The 17,579-nt window shown below is 44.5% G+C and overlaps 1 protein-coding gene across 6 annotated transcripts in view; it reads right to left on the bottom strand.

Moving 5' to 3' along the window:
• LOC131499131 (chemokine-like factor) overlaps positions 1 to 17,579 on the bottom strand; it is a 49,046-nt gene that overhangs the window by 7,550 nt on the left and 23,917 nt on the right. The window contains exons 1-2 of one of the 6 annotated variants that reach the window (XM_058706902.1): positions 6,924 to 7,316; positions 6,628 to 6,786 (exon numbers count right to left, since the gene is read on the bottom strand). In XM_058706902.1, coding sequence (XP_058562885.1) covers positions 6,628 to 6,786; positions 6,924 to 7,202 — 438 coding nt within the window. In that variant the 5' untranslated portion in view covers positions 7,203 to 7,316. Of the gene's footprint in view, positions 1 to 6,627; positions 6,787 to 6,923; positions 7,324 to 7,689; positions 8,133 to 8,257; positions 9,475 to 10,189; positions 10,289 to 17,579 lie in introns of those variants that run through there. The other 5 variants (XM_058706905.1, XM_058706907.1, XR_009255734.1 and 2 more) reach the window with 5 other exon arrangements.

Below are 17,579 nucleotides of genomic sequence, written 5' to 3'. Positions count from 1 at the left end.
TTTTAAGTTTTCCTTTGTTTCTGGTGATCAGCAGTGCCCCCATGATGACATGCCTAGGTGTGGCTTTGACACTTCATGTCTTTCATTAAATCTGATATTGATATGGCCACCTCAGCTCTTTTTTGGTTACTATTTACATGGAGTATCTTTTTCCATTTTCACTTTCAACCTATTTGTATCTTTGGACTAAAGTGAGTCTCTTTTCTTCATATTATAGGATCATTTAAAAAATCCATTCAGATCATCTCTGCCTTAATTGGAGAGTTTAATCCATGTGCACTTAAAGTAATTGCTGATAAGGACTTATTTCTGTCATTTTGCCGTTTGTTTTTTATATATCATATCTTGTTGTCCTTCAATTCCTCCATTATTGCTTTCTTTTGTGTTTAATTTTTTGTAACGTATCAATATAATTCCCTGCTCATTTCTTTTTCTATATATTATTGAGTTCATTTCTTAGTGGTTACCTTGGGGTTACAATTGATAACTTAAACTTACAATCGTTTAGTTTGAATTGATACCAACTTAGTGTCAGTAGTACACAAAAACTTATTGTTTTTGGCACAAATTATATCTTTATACATACAGGCCCATTAACGTAGATTTATAATTATTGTTTTATGCATTTGTCTTTTAAATTGTATCAGAAAAAAGAAGTTACAAACTGAAAATACAATAATACCGGCTTTTTAAAAAATAATTATTTTAATGTTTATTTATTTTGGGGGCAGGGGGTGAGGGGCAGAGAGAGAAGGAGACACAGAATCCAAAGCAGGCTCCAGGCTCTGAGCTGTCAGCACAGAGTCTGATGTTAGGCTTGAACTCCCAAACTGTGAGATCATGACCTGAGCTGAAGTCAGACGCTCAACCGACTGAGCCACCCAGGTGCCCCAATAATACTGGCTTTTTTAAAAAAAAGTTTTTAATGTTTATTTATTATTGAGAGACAGAGAGACAGAGCATGAGCAGGGGAGGGGCAGAGAGAGGAGGAGACACAGAATCCGAAGCAGGCTCCAGGCTCTGAGCTGTCAGCACAGAGCCCGACCCGGGGCTCGAACTCACAAACCGCAAGATCATGACCTGAGCCGAAGTTGGCTGCTCAACTAACTGAGCCACCCAGATGCCCCAATACTGGCTTTTATATTTACCTATGTAGTTACCTTTACTAGTGTTCCTTATTTCTTTTATGGCTTCAAGTTATTGTCTAGTATCCTATTGTTTGAGCCTGAAGGACTCCTTTTAGCATTTCTTGTAGGGCAGTTCTACTAGCAACAAACTCCCTCAACTTTTGTTTATCTAGGAATGTCTTAATTTCTCCTCGATTTTTGAAGGATAAATTTTGAAGGATATTGTATTCATTTCCTGGAGTTGCCATAAGACGGTACCACCAACTAAGTGGCTTAGAACAACATTAATTTATTGTCTCACAGTTCTGGGGCCAGAAGTCCAAAATCAAGGTGTTGGCAGGGTCATGTTCCCTCTGAAGATGCTAAGAAATGATCTGTTCTGGCCTCTCTTCTAGCTTCTAGTAACTTTAGGTGTTCCTTGGCTTGTCTCACCATCCTATCTTCTTCCCGTGTCACTTCACATCATCTTCCCTCTGGACATGTTTGTCTTCTGTGTCTAAATTTCTCCTTTTTGTAAAGATACTAGTCATATTGGATTAGAACCCACTCTAATATGTCATCTTAACTAGATCATCTGCAAAGGCCTTATCTACAAGTAAGGTCACATTCACAGGTACTGTGAGTTAGGACTTCAACATATTTTTAGGGGACACAATTCAACTCATAACAGATAGCAAATTTGAAAGATAGAATTTTTAGTTGACAGTTTTTATCTTCTTTCTTGCAGGACTTTAAGTACATCATTCCATTGCCTCAGGTCTCCATGGTTTCTGATGAGAAATTGACTGTTAATCTTATTAAAGGCCCCTTATATGACATTAGTTGCTTCGCCCTTGTGACTTTCAAGACTTTGTCTCTATCTTTGGACATTTTGATTATGAGTGTCTCAGTGTGGATTACTTTGACTTTATCCTACTTGGTCCTTTTTGGATGTGTAAATTTGTATTCTTTTATAAACTTTGGAAAGCTTTTGACCATTGCTTCTAATATTCTTTCTTCCTTTTTCTCTTTCTTTTCTTTTGGGATTCAGCATATGTTAGTATGCTTGATGGGTGTCCCATAGGTTTCTCCATTTTTCTTCATTCTTTTTGTTTTTCTGTTCCTCAGACTGGATAATCTCAATTGATCAATCTTCAAGTTCATGGATTCATTCTTCTGTCTGCTCAAATCTGCTGCTAAACCAAACTAGTCAGTTTTTCATTTCATTTATATTACTTTTAGTTCCAGAATTTCCTTTTGGTTCCTTTTTGTAATTTCTCTTTGCTGTTATTTTCTACTTGTTCATAAACTGTTCTCCTGGTTTTAGTTCTTTAAGAATTTTTAAGACAGCTGATTGAAACTCTTTGTCTAGTAAGTCTAATATCTGGGCTTTCTTAGAGGCAGTCTCTATTAATTTTTTTCCCCGTGAATGGGCCATACTTTCTTGTTTCTTTGCATGCCTTATAATTGTGGGCATTTTGAATATTATCATATAGTTACTCTGTAAACCACGTTCTCCTTCCTTCCCAGGATTTGTTGCTGTTGATTGTTGTGAGCTGTACTCATTTGTATGTTTGATGACTTTTTCTAAACTATTTTTTTTAAGACTATTCTTTCCGTACTGCAACTGAAGTCCCTGTTTTGCTAGCAAATCATGTAGTGATTTGAAAGAGATTTCCTTAAATATCTGAAAACAAACAAAAATATTCTACCAGTCTTTTCAAATTGGCTTTGTTTTGAGGTATTCCTTCAACAATTGTCCAGGCTGTTTAGAACTCTCAGTTTTCCCTTGCTGCTTGTACAGAGTGTAAAGGTCAGCAACAGGCAAAAGCTTAGGGTCTTTTCTGAGCATGTGTCCAGTCCTTGGCATGTGTGTAGCCTTCTGGATTCCCTGGTGTATGTGGTAGCTTTTCAGAGTTCTTATTCCCCCATGCATCTCTTTCCCCAGGCTCTTCTTTCCCAAACTTCTGGTCTATTGGTTACCTCATTTGATGTCCCTTGCCCAATCAGATGTGGTTATGGTTAGTAGATAGGCCTTTAAGTGCTTTTGACAAATGCTTTCCAGGAGGCCACTTCAGCCTTGAGAAAGCTCTGAGGCAGGTAAGGGCCCAGCCCTCAAAGAGTCACCAGACAGGTAAAAACACACAACCATAATTCTTTGAGAGCAAGGTCTGTGTTGTTCCTTCTGCTACCAGCAAAGAGTGTGACCAGGAATGTGGGCTGTTATCTTCATGGTAACAGACAAGCTTGGGTATGAAGGATGGCGGGGAGGTATGTTAAAATGGCACAAACACTCTCTTATCACACCCAACAGCTTCTTTCTTTATTAACCATTCCCTCGGTTGTAAGCTTCTAAGATTGGATTCCAGAGTTCTGAAAAAGTTGTTTCTGATGGGTTTTGACAGCCTAATCATTGCTTTAGTGGAGGGACAGAGTTTTGGCATTTCTGACACTGCCATATTTAGTGATGACGCTCATTAAACCTGGAGAGTTCTCAGTCATTATCACTTTATTTCCCCTCCTCCATTCTTTTTTTAAAAAAAATTTTAATATTTATTTATTTATTTTTTTTAGAGAGAGAGAGAAAGAGAGAGAGAGAGAGAGAGCACAAGCAGGTCAGGGGCAGAGAGAGAGGGAAACACAGAATCCGAAGCAGGCTCCAGGCTCTGAGCTGTCAGCACAGAGCCTGACATGGGGCTCGAACTCACAAACTGGGAGATCATGACCTTAGCTGAAGTTGGACGCTTAACTGACTGAGCCTCCCAGGTGCCCCTCCTCTCTTCCCTTCTTTTGAGTCTTTTCTTCTGGAATTCCTATTAGGCTTATGATGGACTTTCTCATTCTATTTTCTCTGTCTCAACTTCTCTTCTATTTTCTGTCCTTATCTCTCAGTGCTATATCCTGGGTCATTTCCCCACATCTTTCAGTTTGCTAATTCTCCAGCTTTGTCTGATATGCTTTATAACCCATCTATTGACATTTTTAATTCAAAAACTAGATGTTTAATTCTAGACATTGTATTTTGTACTTAAAAAAAGATCTTTTTATTCTGTCTTTATAATGTCTTTTCCTGTTCTTAGGTCTTTGTTTATGTCTTTAATTATTTTAAGTATATTTCTTATTATTTTCAGACAGCTCTTCTGTTAATCTCATATTCTCAGGGTTCTAATCCTCCTCTTTTTTTTTATGTTTGCTGATTGTCAATTCTTAGACATGGGGATTTTATTTTATTTTATTTTATTTATTTATTTATTTATTTATTTATTTTTTAACGTTTTATTTATTTTTGAGACAGGGAGAGACAGAGCATGAACAGGGGAGGGTCAGAGAGAGGGAGGCACAGAATCTGAAACAGGCTCCAGGCTCTGAGCTGTCAGCATAGAGCCCGATGCGGGGCTCGAACTCACGGACTGTGAGATCATGACCTGAGCCGAAGTCGGCCGCTTAACCGACTGAGCTACCCAGGCGCCCCAGACATGGGGATTTTAAAATCAGGTGTTTTGTAGTTTTGAACTGTGCATTCATTTTTGACAAGTCTCTCCCCACCCCCACCTGTACTGTGAGAATTTCTTTATGCTTTTTTAAAAATTTTATGTTTATTTATTTTTCAGAGAGAGAGAGAGAGAGAGAGAGAGACAGAGTGTGAATAGGGGAGTGGCAGAGAGAGGGAAACAGAATCTGAGGCAGGCTCCAGGCTCTGAGCTGTCAGCACAGAGCCTGACGCGGGGCTTGAACTCATGGACCACGAGATCGTGACCTGAGCTGAAGCCAGACCCCCAACTGACTGAGCCACCCAAGCACTCCAGTCTTTATTCTTTGATTGTGACTTTGCATTTGTTTCTGTCAGGAGTCCCAAGGACATTATCAGAACGTCATTAAATTGGGATCATTTTATTCTAATTCCAAGGCACAAATTTTCTAGGCTGCATGAAGGTTTCCAGGATGAAGGTGGTAAAAATTCAAACCAAATCTGTACAAGATGCAGGCTCAAGGCTTCTATTTCTCAAAGTGGTCTTTTTTGTTTTTTCCACTCCAAGCTCAGGCAGAGGTGAACAGGCCTCTTTTTCCTCTGTTTGGTGGGGAAAGGAGTCTTCTCCGCCTGTCTTTTCCCTAAGGGTTCAGTCTTTGCAGGGTGCTGGCTTTACACAGGGGTCTCAGTTCTAAATCCCCATTTTGCTTAGGACCAGGGCCTCATCTCCTTTAACTCAAGAGTGTATGAAAATCCATACTCCAGGTTCCTGGGGTAATACTTCGTAGGCCATTGCTACCCACACTTCAGCAGGTTATTTGATCACTGCTCCTGTTTTTCATTTTTGGCACTTGTGTGTTTCCCGTTTTACCAGCTCAGCCATTCGTTTATAGCAGTTGTGTTTGCACTTTCCGTAGTAGTTTTAGGTAAGTGCAGCAGGAGGATTTTCAGGGTTTATTGAGCTTTCATCTTGCTGGAACTAAAAGTATCTTGCAAGTTCCTTGGCTGGGAGCTTGCCCTCTGCTTGTTCCTTTACTTTGTCCTCTGCTTACCCCTTTCCCAAGAGTCGTATTCGGTCCTCCTCTCCTTTCTCCCTATATTGGGGGTTCTCGCCTACCTCCCTGAGACCTATGAATCCCTAGGCCCTAATAACTTTTGACAAGGAAGCAGGACGGAGTGTAGTTAGGAACTCAGACTCCACTGACAAAGCTGGGTTTGAATCCTTTTTCCACCACTTACTACCTGAGTTACCTGGGGGTAAGTTAGGTGGCCATTCTGGGACCATTTCATATGTAAAGTAAGTGAAACTCTTGAGTTTAGGACTCTGGAGGCTTGCTGTGAATGTGCAGTGAGGTGGGAGTTAGGTGGGTGTGCTCTACGATTCAAGTCCAGAAGTCCTCAGGCACAGCATCAAGCACTTTGTATTTACTCCTCAGGCACCATCCCATGAGAGATTATTACTGTCCTCATATTACAGATGAAGGAAACAGGCTATGAGTGATTGGGTAACTTGCCCAGCTCCTGTTCCAATGGATGCCTGCTTTGGGCTGAACATTCTTCTGGGCTTAACATCTTTTACAGGGATAGTCACTAGAGATCTAAGACTGCTTAAAAGTGATTTTTAAAAAATTCTCATTTTATTTTACTGATTTATGGGAAGATGGGTTTTCTTCTTTGAATTCTGAGGATGGGGTACCTTCTGGGGTGATCTCTCCACTCAAGTGTTAGCTGGCACAGAAGTGGGGGGGGGGTGGTGGATAGAGCTAGTTGCTACGCCACCCCTCCTGAGGAGAGTAAAGCCCCAGGAAAGCAGAGACCTCTTCCTTTGAACCACCAGGTAGGTAAGAGGCCTCCCTGCCCCCAAGCTGGGGTTTTTGAGAGCCTTTTGTAACCTAACTTCAGCTTCCCCTACCCTGTCCCCCCTGGAGGTGCTGAACCCAAGGCCAGGGCACAAATATGGAGGGTGCAGGGTGTTTCTCTGTTCAGTCACTGTTCAGGACACACCCATGAATGCACACCAGCCTCAGGCGGTCCCCACCTCCTCTCACTTACAGAAATGGGCCACAGGATGAAGGGTATGTATCTGTTGATGGCGAGGGTGTAGGTGATGAAGAAGAAGCAGAAGATGGACATCTCCATGGTGATGATGAGCATCAGGAGAGGGTGCACGCTGGTCCCCGTGAACAGTACCAGTGCAGCTATCAGGCAGCCCTGCCGGGAGACATACACCTGAGCTACCGCAAAGGGCTCTCCCCTACTCTAGAGCCCTTCTGGAGCCCCTCTGGAGCCTGCTCCTTCACCCTCTTTTCATGGTTGGGCCTCCGCCCTGGTGTACCAGCCCAACTTACCAAGCTCAGGATCTTGACCTCAGCGTGCCCGATCACCCAGAACTCTCTATTGCCTTTCTTGAATTCCCACATGTAGCGGCGACACCCCTTCCTGGTGCGCACTTCATCCTTGGGCTGCACCGACTTTGGCTTCTTCTTGATCTCCTTGTCCTCTTGGTCTTTCTTGTCCCCTGGTTCGTCAGCTGCAGGAGGGGACGGCAGCGCAGCTGCGGGCGCCGATGCAGGTGCCGCCGCCGCCTCCGCCGCCGCCTTCTTGCCCTTTTTTCCTTTGTCAGCCATCTTTGCGTGGGAGTTCTTAACTTCTCACCTCCTGCGCGATCTCTCTCCTGCTGGCGCCGGACAGGCCTGGACTCTGAGCGAGACTGGTGCCCACCCACCCGCTCCCAGGTCCCGCTCAACGGCCGGGACGCGCGAACGCCAACGCCCGGCGCTGCCCCGCGCGCCACATCTCCCTGCGGTCGCACCTCGCTCACACCTAGAGGACCGGAGTGGGCGTCAAGGGCCCGGCCCTAGCCAGGGCCGCCCACCCCCACGCGGGAGCCTCGGCCCCAGCCCGGGCCCCTTGCGAGGGGGGAGGGGGGCTTCCGCCTGCGCGGGAGGTGGCCTCAGGGTTGTACCGCAGTGCTCGCGTTGGCTGGAACCCGGCTGGGGTCAAGACCCTGGCCACGGCGTCCTGGGTCGGATTCGTCCTGCGCCGCGAGGGCGCAGCGGCCGCAGGGAAATGAAACTCGACTTTTACACAAGGCGACGCGAGGCAGCAGAGATGTTCCCGATTTAGCAGCTCTGATTTTATGATCGCCTCTGGGCCAGAATGGGTGACAGCATATGCAAGCGCAGTGGTGGGATCACCGGGAGGGATGCGGCACAGACGCTTATGTCCGCGAGGGTGCCCCCTTTGAAGGTCCAACCTTGGTCTTGAACGGTGCCCACTGAGGATGCCCGAGGATGTCCGGGAGGATGGGCGCCTGGAGGCGGGTCCCGGCGACGGTGCGGACTGGGGTGGTGTGGCTGGCGTGGCCGCAGGTGCTTGTGCCGGTGCCCGTGCCCGCGCGGGTGATTTTGCTGGTGCCCGTGCGGTGGGTTCCACGGCCTGGAAGACATTCAAGTTCGATTCCCAGGACACTTTTCACCGTATTCCTCACCAATTTGGCAACCAGAGTCCCATTGAAGATACACATGATTGCCGATTGCCGCGGTGAGACACAGGGACTGTCAGACACAAGACCATATACGGAAAGGAAAGGCTGCGTTACTTGGCAGCTTAACAGCAATCTGTCTTCCCTATCCCATCCCAGGCGGGGGCTGCAGGTGGCCTCCTATCCCCCTCTGACCCTGCACTACCTTCTTGGTGTCTGCCCAGCTGGCTGCTGCGGCGCGTTCTGCTATTCCCAGAGAAAAGGATTTTGGAAATGGGGGATTTTGCTGCCAGTAACGACCTCACCTGATGCCTGAGGCACCAGGAAAGGACCAGAGAAGATTGCTGGCTTTAGGGAGGCTCCAGACAGGGATGGGGTCCTGAGGAGGACCCTTAGTGGAAAGGACTCCTGGGCTATGTTTGTAAAGGGCAGGAAGGAATTCCCAAGGGGACCAACTGGGAGGAAGAAAACTTCAGACACTGGCCAGAGGTCTCCAAGGATTGTAGTGTACCTGAGACCTCTGGAGCTGGTGAAGGAGGTGGCAGAATTGAGGCTACAAGTGTAGAATATGGGACTTTATCAAGAGGAAAGTTCAGGGGCGCCTGGGTGGCTCAGTCGGTTAAGCGGCCGACTTCGGCTCAGGTCATGATCTCGCGGTCTGTGAGTTCGAGCCCCGCGTCGGGCTCTGTGCTGACAGCTCAGAGCCTGGAGCCTGTTTCCGATTCTGTGTCTCCCTCTCTCTGACCCTCCCCTGTTCATGCTCTGTCTCTCCCTGTCTCAAAAATAAATAAAACTTAAAAAAAAAAAAAAAAAAAAAAAGAGGAAAGTTCAGGTGCCAGAGTCAGAAAGCCCACGTGCAGTAGCCATGAGGTGAATCAGACTGGAGGCAGGGAAACCAGTGAGATGTGGTTGGGGGCTCCTGCTATTCAGGTAGAAATCGATAGAGACCAGAGTGTGGGAGCCCCTGGCAGGTAGGAGAAGGCTTGGTGGCTGAGTTAGCAGATGGGGACCAGCAGCCCATAGCAAGCTCCCAAGATTCTAGGTGCTCCCTAAATCCTGCCCACCTTAGGTGTTTCTCTTCAGCGTCACTTAACATTTTCTAGGTATGTCTTGCCTCAGCTAATCTGTGGGCTCCCACAGGGATAAGGGACTTATCCCTGGCACAATCCAATGGGACTGACAAATATCTACTGATTATGGGATGAATTGAAAGAACTCAAACTTTTTTTTCTGGATTAATTTCTGTTCCCAGTGCTTAACTTCTTAAACCAAAGTCTCACCTCCCCACTTCCCACCCTCCATCTTCAAAGCATTTAATCTGCCATTTCTTGTGCTCTTCATATGATGAAGATTTGAGTCTCAGTTTGTCCCAGCCTTGTGTCCCAGGGTAAGGTATTTAACCCCAGTTCTCATATCTGTAAAAATGAGAATTGTAAAGATTAAGTCAGAACATGCCTGGCCATGTGTGGGGCACATGCTGGGAGCTAGCTTCCTTCCTTCCTGAATAGGCTGGGCCATCCACTTTTAACAATGCACTTTTTTTTTTTCTATTCATGTGTTTTCCTTTTCATGTGCTTAAAAAAATATTTTTTTTAATGCTTGTTTATTTTTTTGAGAGAGAGTGAGAGGGAGTGCAAGCAGGGGAGGGGCAGAGAGAGTGGGAGAGAGAGAATCCCAAGCAGGCTTGCACTGACATTGCAGAGCCTGACATGGGGCTTGATCCCACAAACTGTGAGATCATGACGTGAGTAGAGATCAAGAGTCAGACGCTTAACCCACTAAGCCACCCAGGCCCCCCTCATGTGCTTTTAAAATACAATTCTCTAGTCCAGAAAAGTCAAAGTCCTATTTATAGACAAGAACACCATGTTGCAATATTTCAAAAAATAGTGTGTATGATTCTCAAAAGGGGAGTTTGTACCTATTTGGAGAATGAGTATTAGAATGAAGATTTTCATGAGCTTAGAGTTTATGCCACTTCACACCTTCTGAAGAAGTAAGTGCAAGAAAGAGAAGGGGTGGTGGTGTGAATGTTATTGTGTAAATGAAATACTTATGGTCTGTCAGTTTTCCTTTGCAAAGAGTTTTGAAATACTGGTCTTAACTGGGGTCATGAAGGCTTCAACTTACCCCTCCAACATAGAATAAATGCCTTCTTTCCATTTCTTGCATCACCAAGATGGCAACTATTAGAAGGAACACAGTTGTAATGAAACTGTTGATAAGATCCTGTAATACAGAATTGAAAACTGTCATCTTTAGGGGCGCCTGGGTGGCTCGGTTGGTTAAGCGTCCGACTTCGGCTCAGGTCATGATCTCACGGTCTGTGAGTTTGAGCCCCGCGTCGGGCTCTGTGCTGACAGCTCAGAGCCTGGAGCCTGTTTCGGATTCTGTGTCTCCCACTCTCTCTGCTCCTCCCCTGTTCATGCTCTGTCTCTCTCTGTCTCAAAAATAAATAAACGTTAAAAAAAATTAAAAAAAAGAAAACTGTCAACTTTACAAGAAAATGTGATTTCACAAAATACTTAAGTTGGCCAATTACCTACATAAGGATGGATGCCTTTTTAAGACTTTACCTTTGATTACTATTAAGAGGAACCATTAGCAGCATAGTTCTTGTATCTTCCAAGACATGAGTTTATGTGATTTTAAGGTCCTTTGTCAACAGAAATGGATTTAGTTTCATTAAAGAACGCCATTAAAAAAAAAAGCTGACAACTTCCCCATCATTGTCTTCTTAAAGGGCACAGGCAAATGAGCATGAAAAAAAACCTAGAGGTATGGGGGCCTACCCAAATTGGACTTCCATAAATGTGATTTTTAAAAAACATATATTAACCTAATGTAAATTCTGCATTTCTATTCCATAATACATTTTTAATATAAAAATTAAATTTTAGAGTAGCACTTTACTGATTTAATTGCACTCCCAAATCTGCAGGTAGAATTAATACTCTGGAAGTTGGATCTTATTTATTCTGTAGGTTCACATATTCCAAAAAGGATGGAACTCGTCTGAGGAGCAGACCTGGTATTCTTGAGTGAATGCTTGTGCTGTTGACTTTTGAGCTTTTCCTAAGAAATGGCCAGAATTGAGTGTGCCCTGGCATTTATAGGCTGTCTTTGTCCTTCCTTCTGGATTTCAGTACTGAGTTCTTTCATTGCTAGCCCAGTCTACTGCTTTGTGTGCTAAATAAAGTGTGAGGATGAGTAGATGGAGGCCACTCATGAGGATAAGCAGAGGCTGGACTTTGGTATTAGAGCAATAATGGAAAAGTGGGTGCACAACCTGTCAGTGGCACTAGTGTGGGGAGGGTCAAAAGCCTGGGGAGGTAGAACCGTGGCCCTGATATCTAATTGGAACATTTTAAGTCCTTAAGTCTTGATTTCTTGACTTGGTAGCATCAGCCTGTCTGGTGCACCTGCCCAAATACATCAGGGAGCCCTGCCATCCAGTGTACAGAATCATAAATGGCTCTAACGGAGCTCTTCAATGTGCCAAGTGTTTCCAAGTCATTATCTTATTTAACCCTCACAAACACCTTCCAAAGTCAGCATTGTTATGATCTCTATTTTAAAAGGACATAGCAGAGGCTTAGAGAGGTTTATTAAATTGCCTAAGACTGGATATCTGCCAAGGAGTCAGAACTCCCTAGTGTCTCACTATTGCCTCCCACCAGAGACACTCAAATAAGAAGGAAATGAACTGTCCCCACCCCCCCCCCCCAGGTTGGAAGGCAGCATCCATCTTGGGCATTTTCTGTGGATAGCGGGTCACGGAGGGTGAAAATGGTGTGGGACATGTAAGATGGGAGTGTTTTGTTGATGAACTCTTTTGCTCTGCCAATTCCTAAATGTGTGATCTGGGGCATGTTTTATCATCCCTCTGTGTAAACATGCTCATTTTTAATATGGGGATAATGATTGGGGTTCATTGGGTTGATCTGAGGATTAAATGGTGTAACGAATCTGAAAATACCAGATGATAAATGCCTGGCATCTAGCGGGTCGTGAGAGTTCATCACAATGTGGACTTAGGATATTTGCCTTCAAAATGTACGCAGTTGGTAAACTTTCTGAAAACCTCAGGTGTTCTTCCTGTTGGGATTGATGAGCAAGGAGCCCTACCCCATCATGGAATGTGACTTGCCTCTTGGAGAGGCACTAATTATTTGGGTACCTGGTGGGTAACGCTGAAAGGGGGACAAGGTGCAGGGATGGTGAAAGTTAGAAGTAAGTTCCAGCTGGGTTCTGTGGGCTGAATGAGAGGTCTGCCCACAGTGGGGTAGGTACACTGGTTTACAGTTTTGCAAGGAGCTTAGTGCTTTAGGATTGTGTAAACCAAGATATTAAAAAATGTGAACAAGGGCTCACTCTTACAACTAAGAGGCAGAGTGTAAAATTTTTAAAACTAAACTTTTTATTTTTTTTATTTTTTTTTAACGTTTATTTATTTTTGAGACAGAGAGAGAGCATGAACGGGGGAGGGTCAGAGAGAGGGAGACACACAATCTGAAACAGGCTCCAGGCTCTGAGCTGTCAGCACAGAGCCCGACGCGGGGCTCGAACTCCCGGACCGCAAGATCATGACCTGAGCGGAAGTCGGCCGCTTAACCGACTGAGCCACCCAGGCGCCCCCTAACTAAACTTTTTAAAATTAACTAGCTGTGGCCATAGATCATTGAGAATTTAGATGAAAGCAAATAAATAATAATACTAATGCAGACTAGGCTTCGGTAACCAATCATTGATTACCTGTCATAATTCCAATCTCCTCATTGGAATACTAGACGTTAGTTTAGTCTGTCCTTACCATAGTTTCCTCTGGTCCTTGCTTACAAGGAAGTGCTCCCCTGGACTGTCCTTTGGCGCTAATGTTTGCCTTATTTCTAACATTTCTCTCATAGCTCACATTTTCTTGTGCATTCCCTGTGTGTCACATACTGTGCCAGGGTGTTAATCTCATTTGATTCTCACAACGAACACATTGTCCCCAGTTTACAGATGGCTAAGCAACATGCTTGGGGTTGCTCACCCAGTAAGTGGCTAGGACCCTCTGCAGCCTGACTTGAGTATCTGGGGGCCTTCTCTGGACTAACCCCCCTTCTCCCTTTTGTCTTAAACACATCATTCTTGTTGTTGGCCTCATCTCTGATGGAGAGAGAGAGAGAGACAGAGATAGAGACAGAGACAGAGACAGAGGAATGTTCTTTCTGATGGAATACAAATTGCATCTAAGACTTTTCATGTGCAGGAGGACTCTGGTTTCCCCACGAATGCTGTCTTTACTCATCGTCTTTTCTTTTCCCGTTGACTAAATACCCTATTGACTCAAGTAGCCTTTTCTGACTAAAATGAGAGATGGATTTGTTACTCGACTATTATTTTCCCATAAAGCTCCCAAATTGTTTCCATAAACAAAATTGTGTAGAAGTATAACTGGGCAAGAAAGAGATGCTTTAATGGTGAATGCTTATTTTTAAACATCACTGCACATTAGAAAAAATTTTGAACACTGACAATTTGTTTCATAAAATATGGTATTTGTAACAAGAATTTGTATATAATACACATTATATAGTATTCAACTATCTGCAACTTCCATTGATTCCATTTGTGCCTGGAGTTCTCCAAACACATGGCGTAACCTGATCAGAAATGACCAGAACTGTGCTTTGTCATTAATCTTATTTGAAGGGGACATTCTAAAGCTGATATCTCCTACTTACAAATGTAAAGATATTGCTGGTAGTTTTGGAATCGTCACTTCTACAGAGTTTTATTTTATTTATTATGCTCTTTTTTTAAAAAAATTGTTTTCTAGTGGCAAAAACATCTGCTTGACCAGAACTCAGTTTCTCTGAACGTATTGGATAATATTTTTTTGTAATGTAGAAGTGTTAAAAATACAGACAATTCAGAAGATAGTATAGTTCATACTTTTCTTGGGTACGTTGACAGATGATACTAGAATATAAAATTGGTGATGAAGTCTAAAAATGAAGACAGTGACCCCACCATGGTGGGGTGAGGAAAGCTGTATTCTCGCTAGCTCTGATGAAGACCCATGATAATAAGTCAAGGAGGCTGAGAGGTGAGACCCTTGGTTGTCAGGGTCACTGGCATAGCCTTCACAGAAGCAAGAAGATGCAACCGTCCCCAAGCCCAGGCCACAGAGAAAGAGGCATTGCCAAAATATGGCCCCAGAATCCACAGATCTCAGCCTGTATGTGAGGCCAGTACTCTTGATGCTGCCCTGCTGAGCATCCGAAGTCCTGATTTATCAAACTTTCTGTTTCCCTGCTGGGAATTTTCATCATTAGCCCCTTACCAAACAAGAATGGGAAAGAGGAATAAGGAACTCTGTATTCATGTGAGCCTTTAAGGAAATCGCTACTTAAAATCAGTACTACTTACTCTCATCCTATGCCTTGGGGGCACCAAACCGTCTTGCTAGGAAAGAAGGACTGAAAGAAGTGACAGCTTCTTTCATAGCTGGATCCCTCTGGTGTGTGGGCCGGCCTTTGAACCTATACGGAGCCCTAAAACTGGTACAGCATGAAATAAGGCACGTGTTCTCGGGCTTCCCACACTGCCCTTTCCATAAGGTCCCAAGGGACTTCTACAGCTTGATGCCGACACATCTCCAAGTCCACCTACTCTCTGAAGTGACAAGGAGTTATCTCCTAGGCACCAAGCCAGTGTTTGGTTTGTGCTGTCCCTAAACCAGCACCATGCCTCCCGGGGCCAAGGCCTCCCAGTTACCACCCAGTGGTAACTACCTTTCTGAACAGTCTCATATGTACATGTCCTTCATCTTACAGAATCTGAAAGGGAAGATTAGAAAGGAAGGGACAGGATAGGAGAAGGCAGTTTGGATCCTGTGTTGATAAGTCTTTGAAAAAAACCTTCCAAGTCAATTAGATAGCACACCATCCGACCAACTATGTTGGTTAGCACGTGGTGGCTTAGTATGTGTACTGTTAGTCAATGAACATTAGAATAACTGAGCAACCTACTTAGTTTCCCCAACTGTGAAGCTCCTGGGAGCTTACCAGGCATATTTATGTGCTCTTCCAGACTCTGGCCCATATATTGGAAGATAGTAGTAAGAAAAAGGCAGGGACTCTGAATCACACTTTGGGCTTCCATAGTCATCCAAAGGAAAGAGACTGTTCTGACCCAAGGATAGAGGTAGCAAAAGGGGGCCTGGCTTTATCAAAGTTGACCAAAGGCCTGCAATTCTATACAAGCTGACCTCAGCTATCTGTGACCACTGTAGGAACACCTCCTCTCACAGGACCTTCTTGGCTTATTCTTAGGAGCCCCCAGTTCTTGCCTTTGCTTGAGACACTTCCTAGATACTTCCCCTGGACACTACAGCAAAGCATGGTGCCTTGAGGCTCCCTCCAGCTCTCTAGCTTTACGGCAGTGGACCTTTTCTCAGAGGGCTCTAGTCCTCCTGACCGCAGCTGCTGACCTTGGTGCTGTGGAGCCCTCAGTCACCTACCTTAAGGACCTGTACCCACCCCCTAGGATAATCAATTCACTTCCGGCTCTGCATTTTAAGGAAACCATGAGGAAACAGGAGAAGATACAGAGAACATAACATGTAGAGACTCTGAGGACGACAACCATGAAGGAGGATGGAGATAGAGAAACCTTGTAAGGCAATAGGGCAAAAAGTCTGGTTGAAAGCCGGGCCTGAGTCAGACAGGCTGGGCTCAAATCTGAGTTTCCATGTGAGTGCATATTGCCACGGGCGACTTAATCTAGTTTTCGCATCTGTTAAATAGGGAGTGGGGGCAACTACAACCTCACTGGCTTGTTGTGAGGATTAAATAAGGTAACACATATGAAAAAGTATCTGGCACATGGTATGTGCTTAAAACAGTTCATTTACCTTCCCTTCTTGAAAATCTCTATGGGCAGAGATTTTAGTTTCCCTTCAGAAACCTCTTTATTGTTATGCTCTCCATAGCTAAGAGGATCTTCCGTACGTCCAGAGCTGCTCATATTTTGCTTTGTCTGCTTCCTGTTGCCCTGCACTCTGTGGGATAAAGAGAGCCCGGCAGCCTTTTCAGAAAATCCCTCACACCTTGAAGGAAAGATTTTGAGTTTTAGCTCAATAGCAACCAATCCTACCTTAAGGTTAGAAAAAGGTACTATAAGGAAGTGGGATGTGGGAGAGGCCTGAACTCTGAGTTGGGATTTCACGGTGCAAGATGAAATGGTAAAAGCCATCCAACTACATTATGGGGTCTGATAGACACTTTGTAAGTGAATGTTCACTTTGTGCTGAGCATTGTGCTGTTTGCTTTTTTTTTTTATTTTTATTTTTATTTTTTTAATTTTTTTTTTTCAACGTTTTTTATTTATTTTTGGGACAGAGAGAGACAGAGCATGAACGGGGGAGGGGCAGAGAGAGAGGGAGACACAGAATCGGAAACAGGCTCCAGGTTCCGAGCCATCAGCCCAGAGCCTGACGCGGGGCTCGAACTCACGGACCGCGAGATCGTGACCTGGCTGAAGTCGGACGCTTAACCGACTGCGCCACCCAGGCGCCCCTGTGCTGTTTGCTTTAAACACATTTAAGTGTCACAGAAACCCTGTCAGGGAGTTACTATGATCACCCTTTTCCTTTGCTGAATTTCCTAGATGGGGAAACTGAGGCTAAAGTTCACACAGCTAGGAAGGGGCCCACGTCTGTATCTGGCCACAACTGTAGTTCTCTAGTCTGCGAGGATGCAGAACCTCAGGCTCCACAAGAAATAGGATTTATCAGGGCGCCTGGGTGGCTCAGTCGGTTAAGCGTCTGACTTCAGCTCAGGTCATGATCTCACACACTGTGAGTTCGAGCCCTGCCTCGGGCTCTGTGCTGACAGCTCAGAGCCTGGAGCCCGCTTCAGATTCTGTGTGTCTCTCCCTCTCTCTGCCCCTTCCCTGCTCATGCTCAGTCTCTCTCTGTCTCAAAAATAATAAAAACATTAAAAAAAGTTTTTTTTTAATAAATAAAAAAAGAAATAGGATTTATCTGAGACCTGAGGGGTTAGCTTCAGGAAGCTTTCAGTTGGTAAAGAATAGGAAACTCTGGAAAAAGCTACTGAAGAAGGCAACGCCATCATATGGCACCCTTTTAGGAGTGTGGACCCTTTATACCCATGAAACGATGGACTCCTGCAACCTTTCTGGGTATGTGTGACAATTTTCTACAACTTTGCCGTGCCAGCTCTTGCTTTTGCAGGGGCGAAATGTTTAATAATTTGTTAGAGTAGTTGCTGTTTGAAAAGTAGCAGCATGTACTGTTTTACAAGCAATAGATGAGAAGTGTTTTTACCTACTGAATATACTAATTGAAATTTTCATTAGGACAAGCTGCAGACTATCATGTTCAGTGCATAATGAGACAGAAGCAGGTGTGTGCATTCGTTCTGCCGTAGACAGGTCCAAGGAATCTTTCTGGGTATTAGACTAGTTTCTCCCCTGGGACTAGGGCAACACCCTGTCATAGATGAGTTAT

Source organism: Neofelis nebulosa, chromosome 17, assembly GCF_028018385.1.
Source record: "Neofelis nebulosa isolate mNeoNeb1 chromosome 17, mNeoNeb1.pri, whole genome shotgun sequence".
NCBI classification, from domain to species: domain Eukaryota; kingdom Metazoa; phylum Chordata; class Mammalia; order Carnivora; family Felidae; genus Neofelis; species Neofelis nebulosa.
The sequence above is the reverse complement of the archived record's forward strand: the minus strand, read 5'-3'. Positions and strand labels throughout refer to the sequence as shown.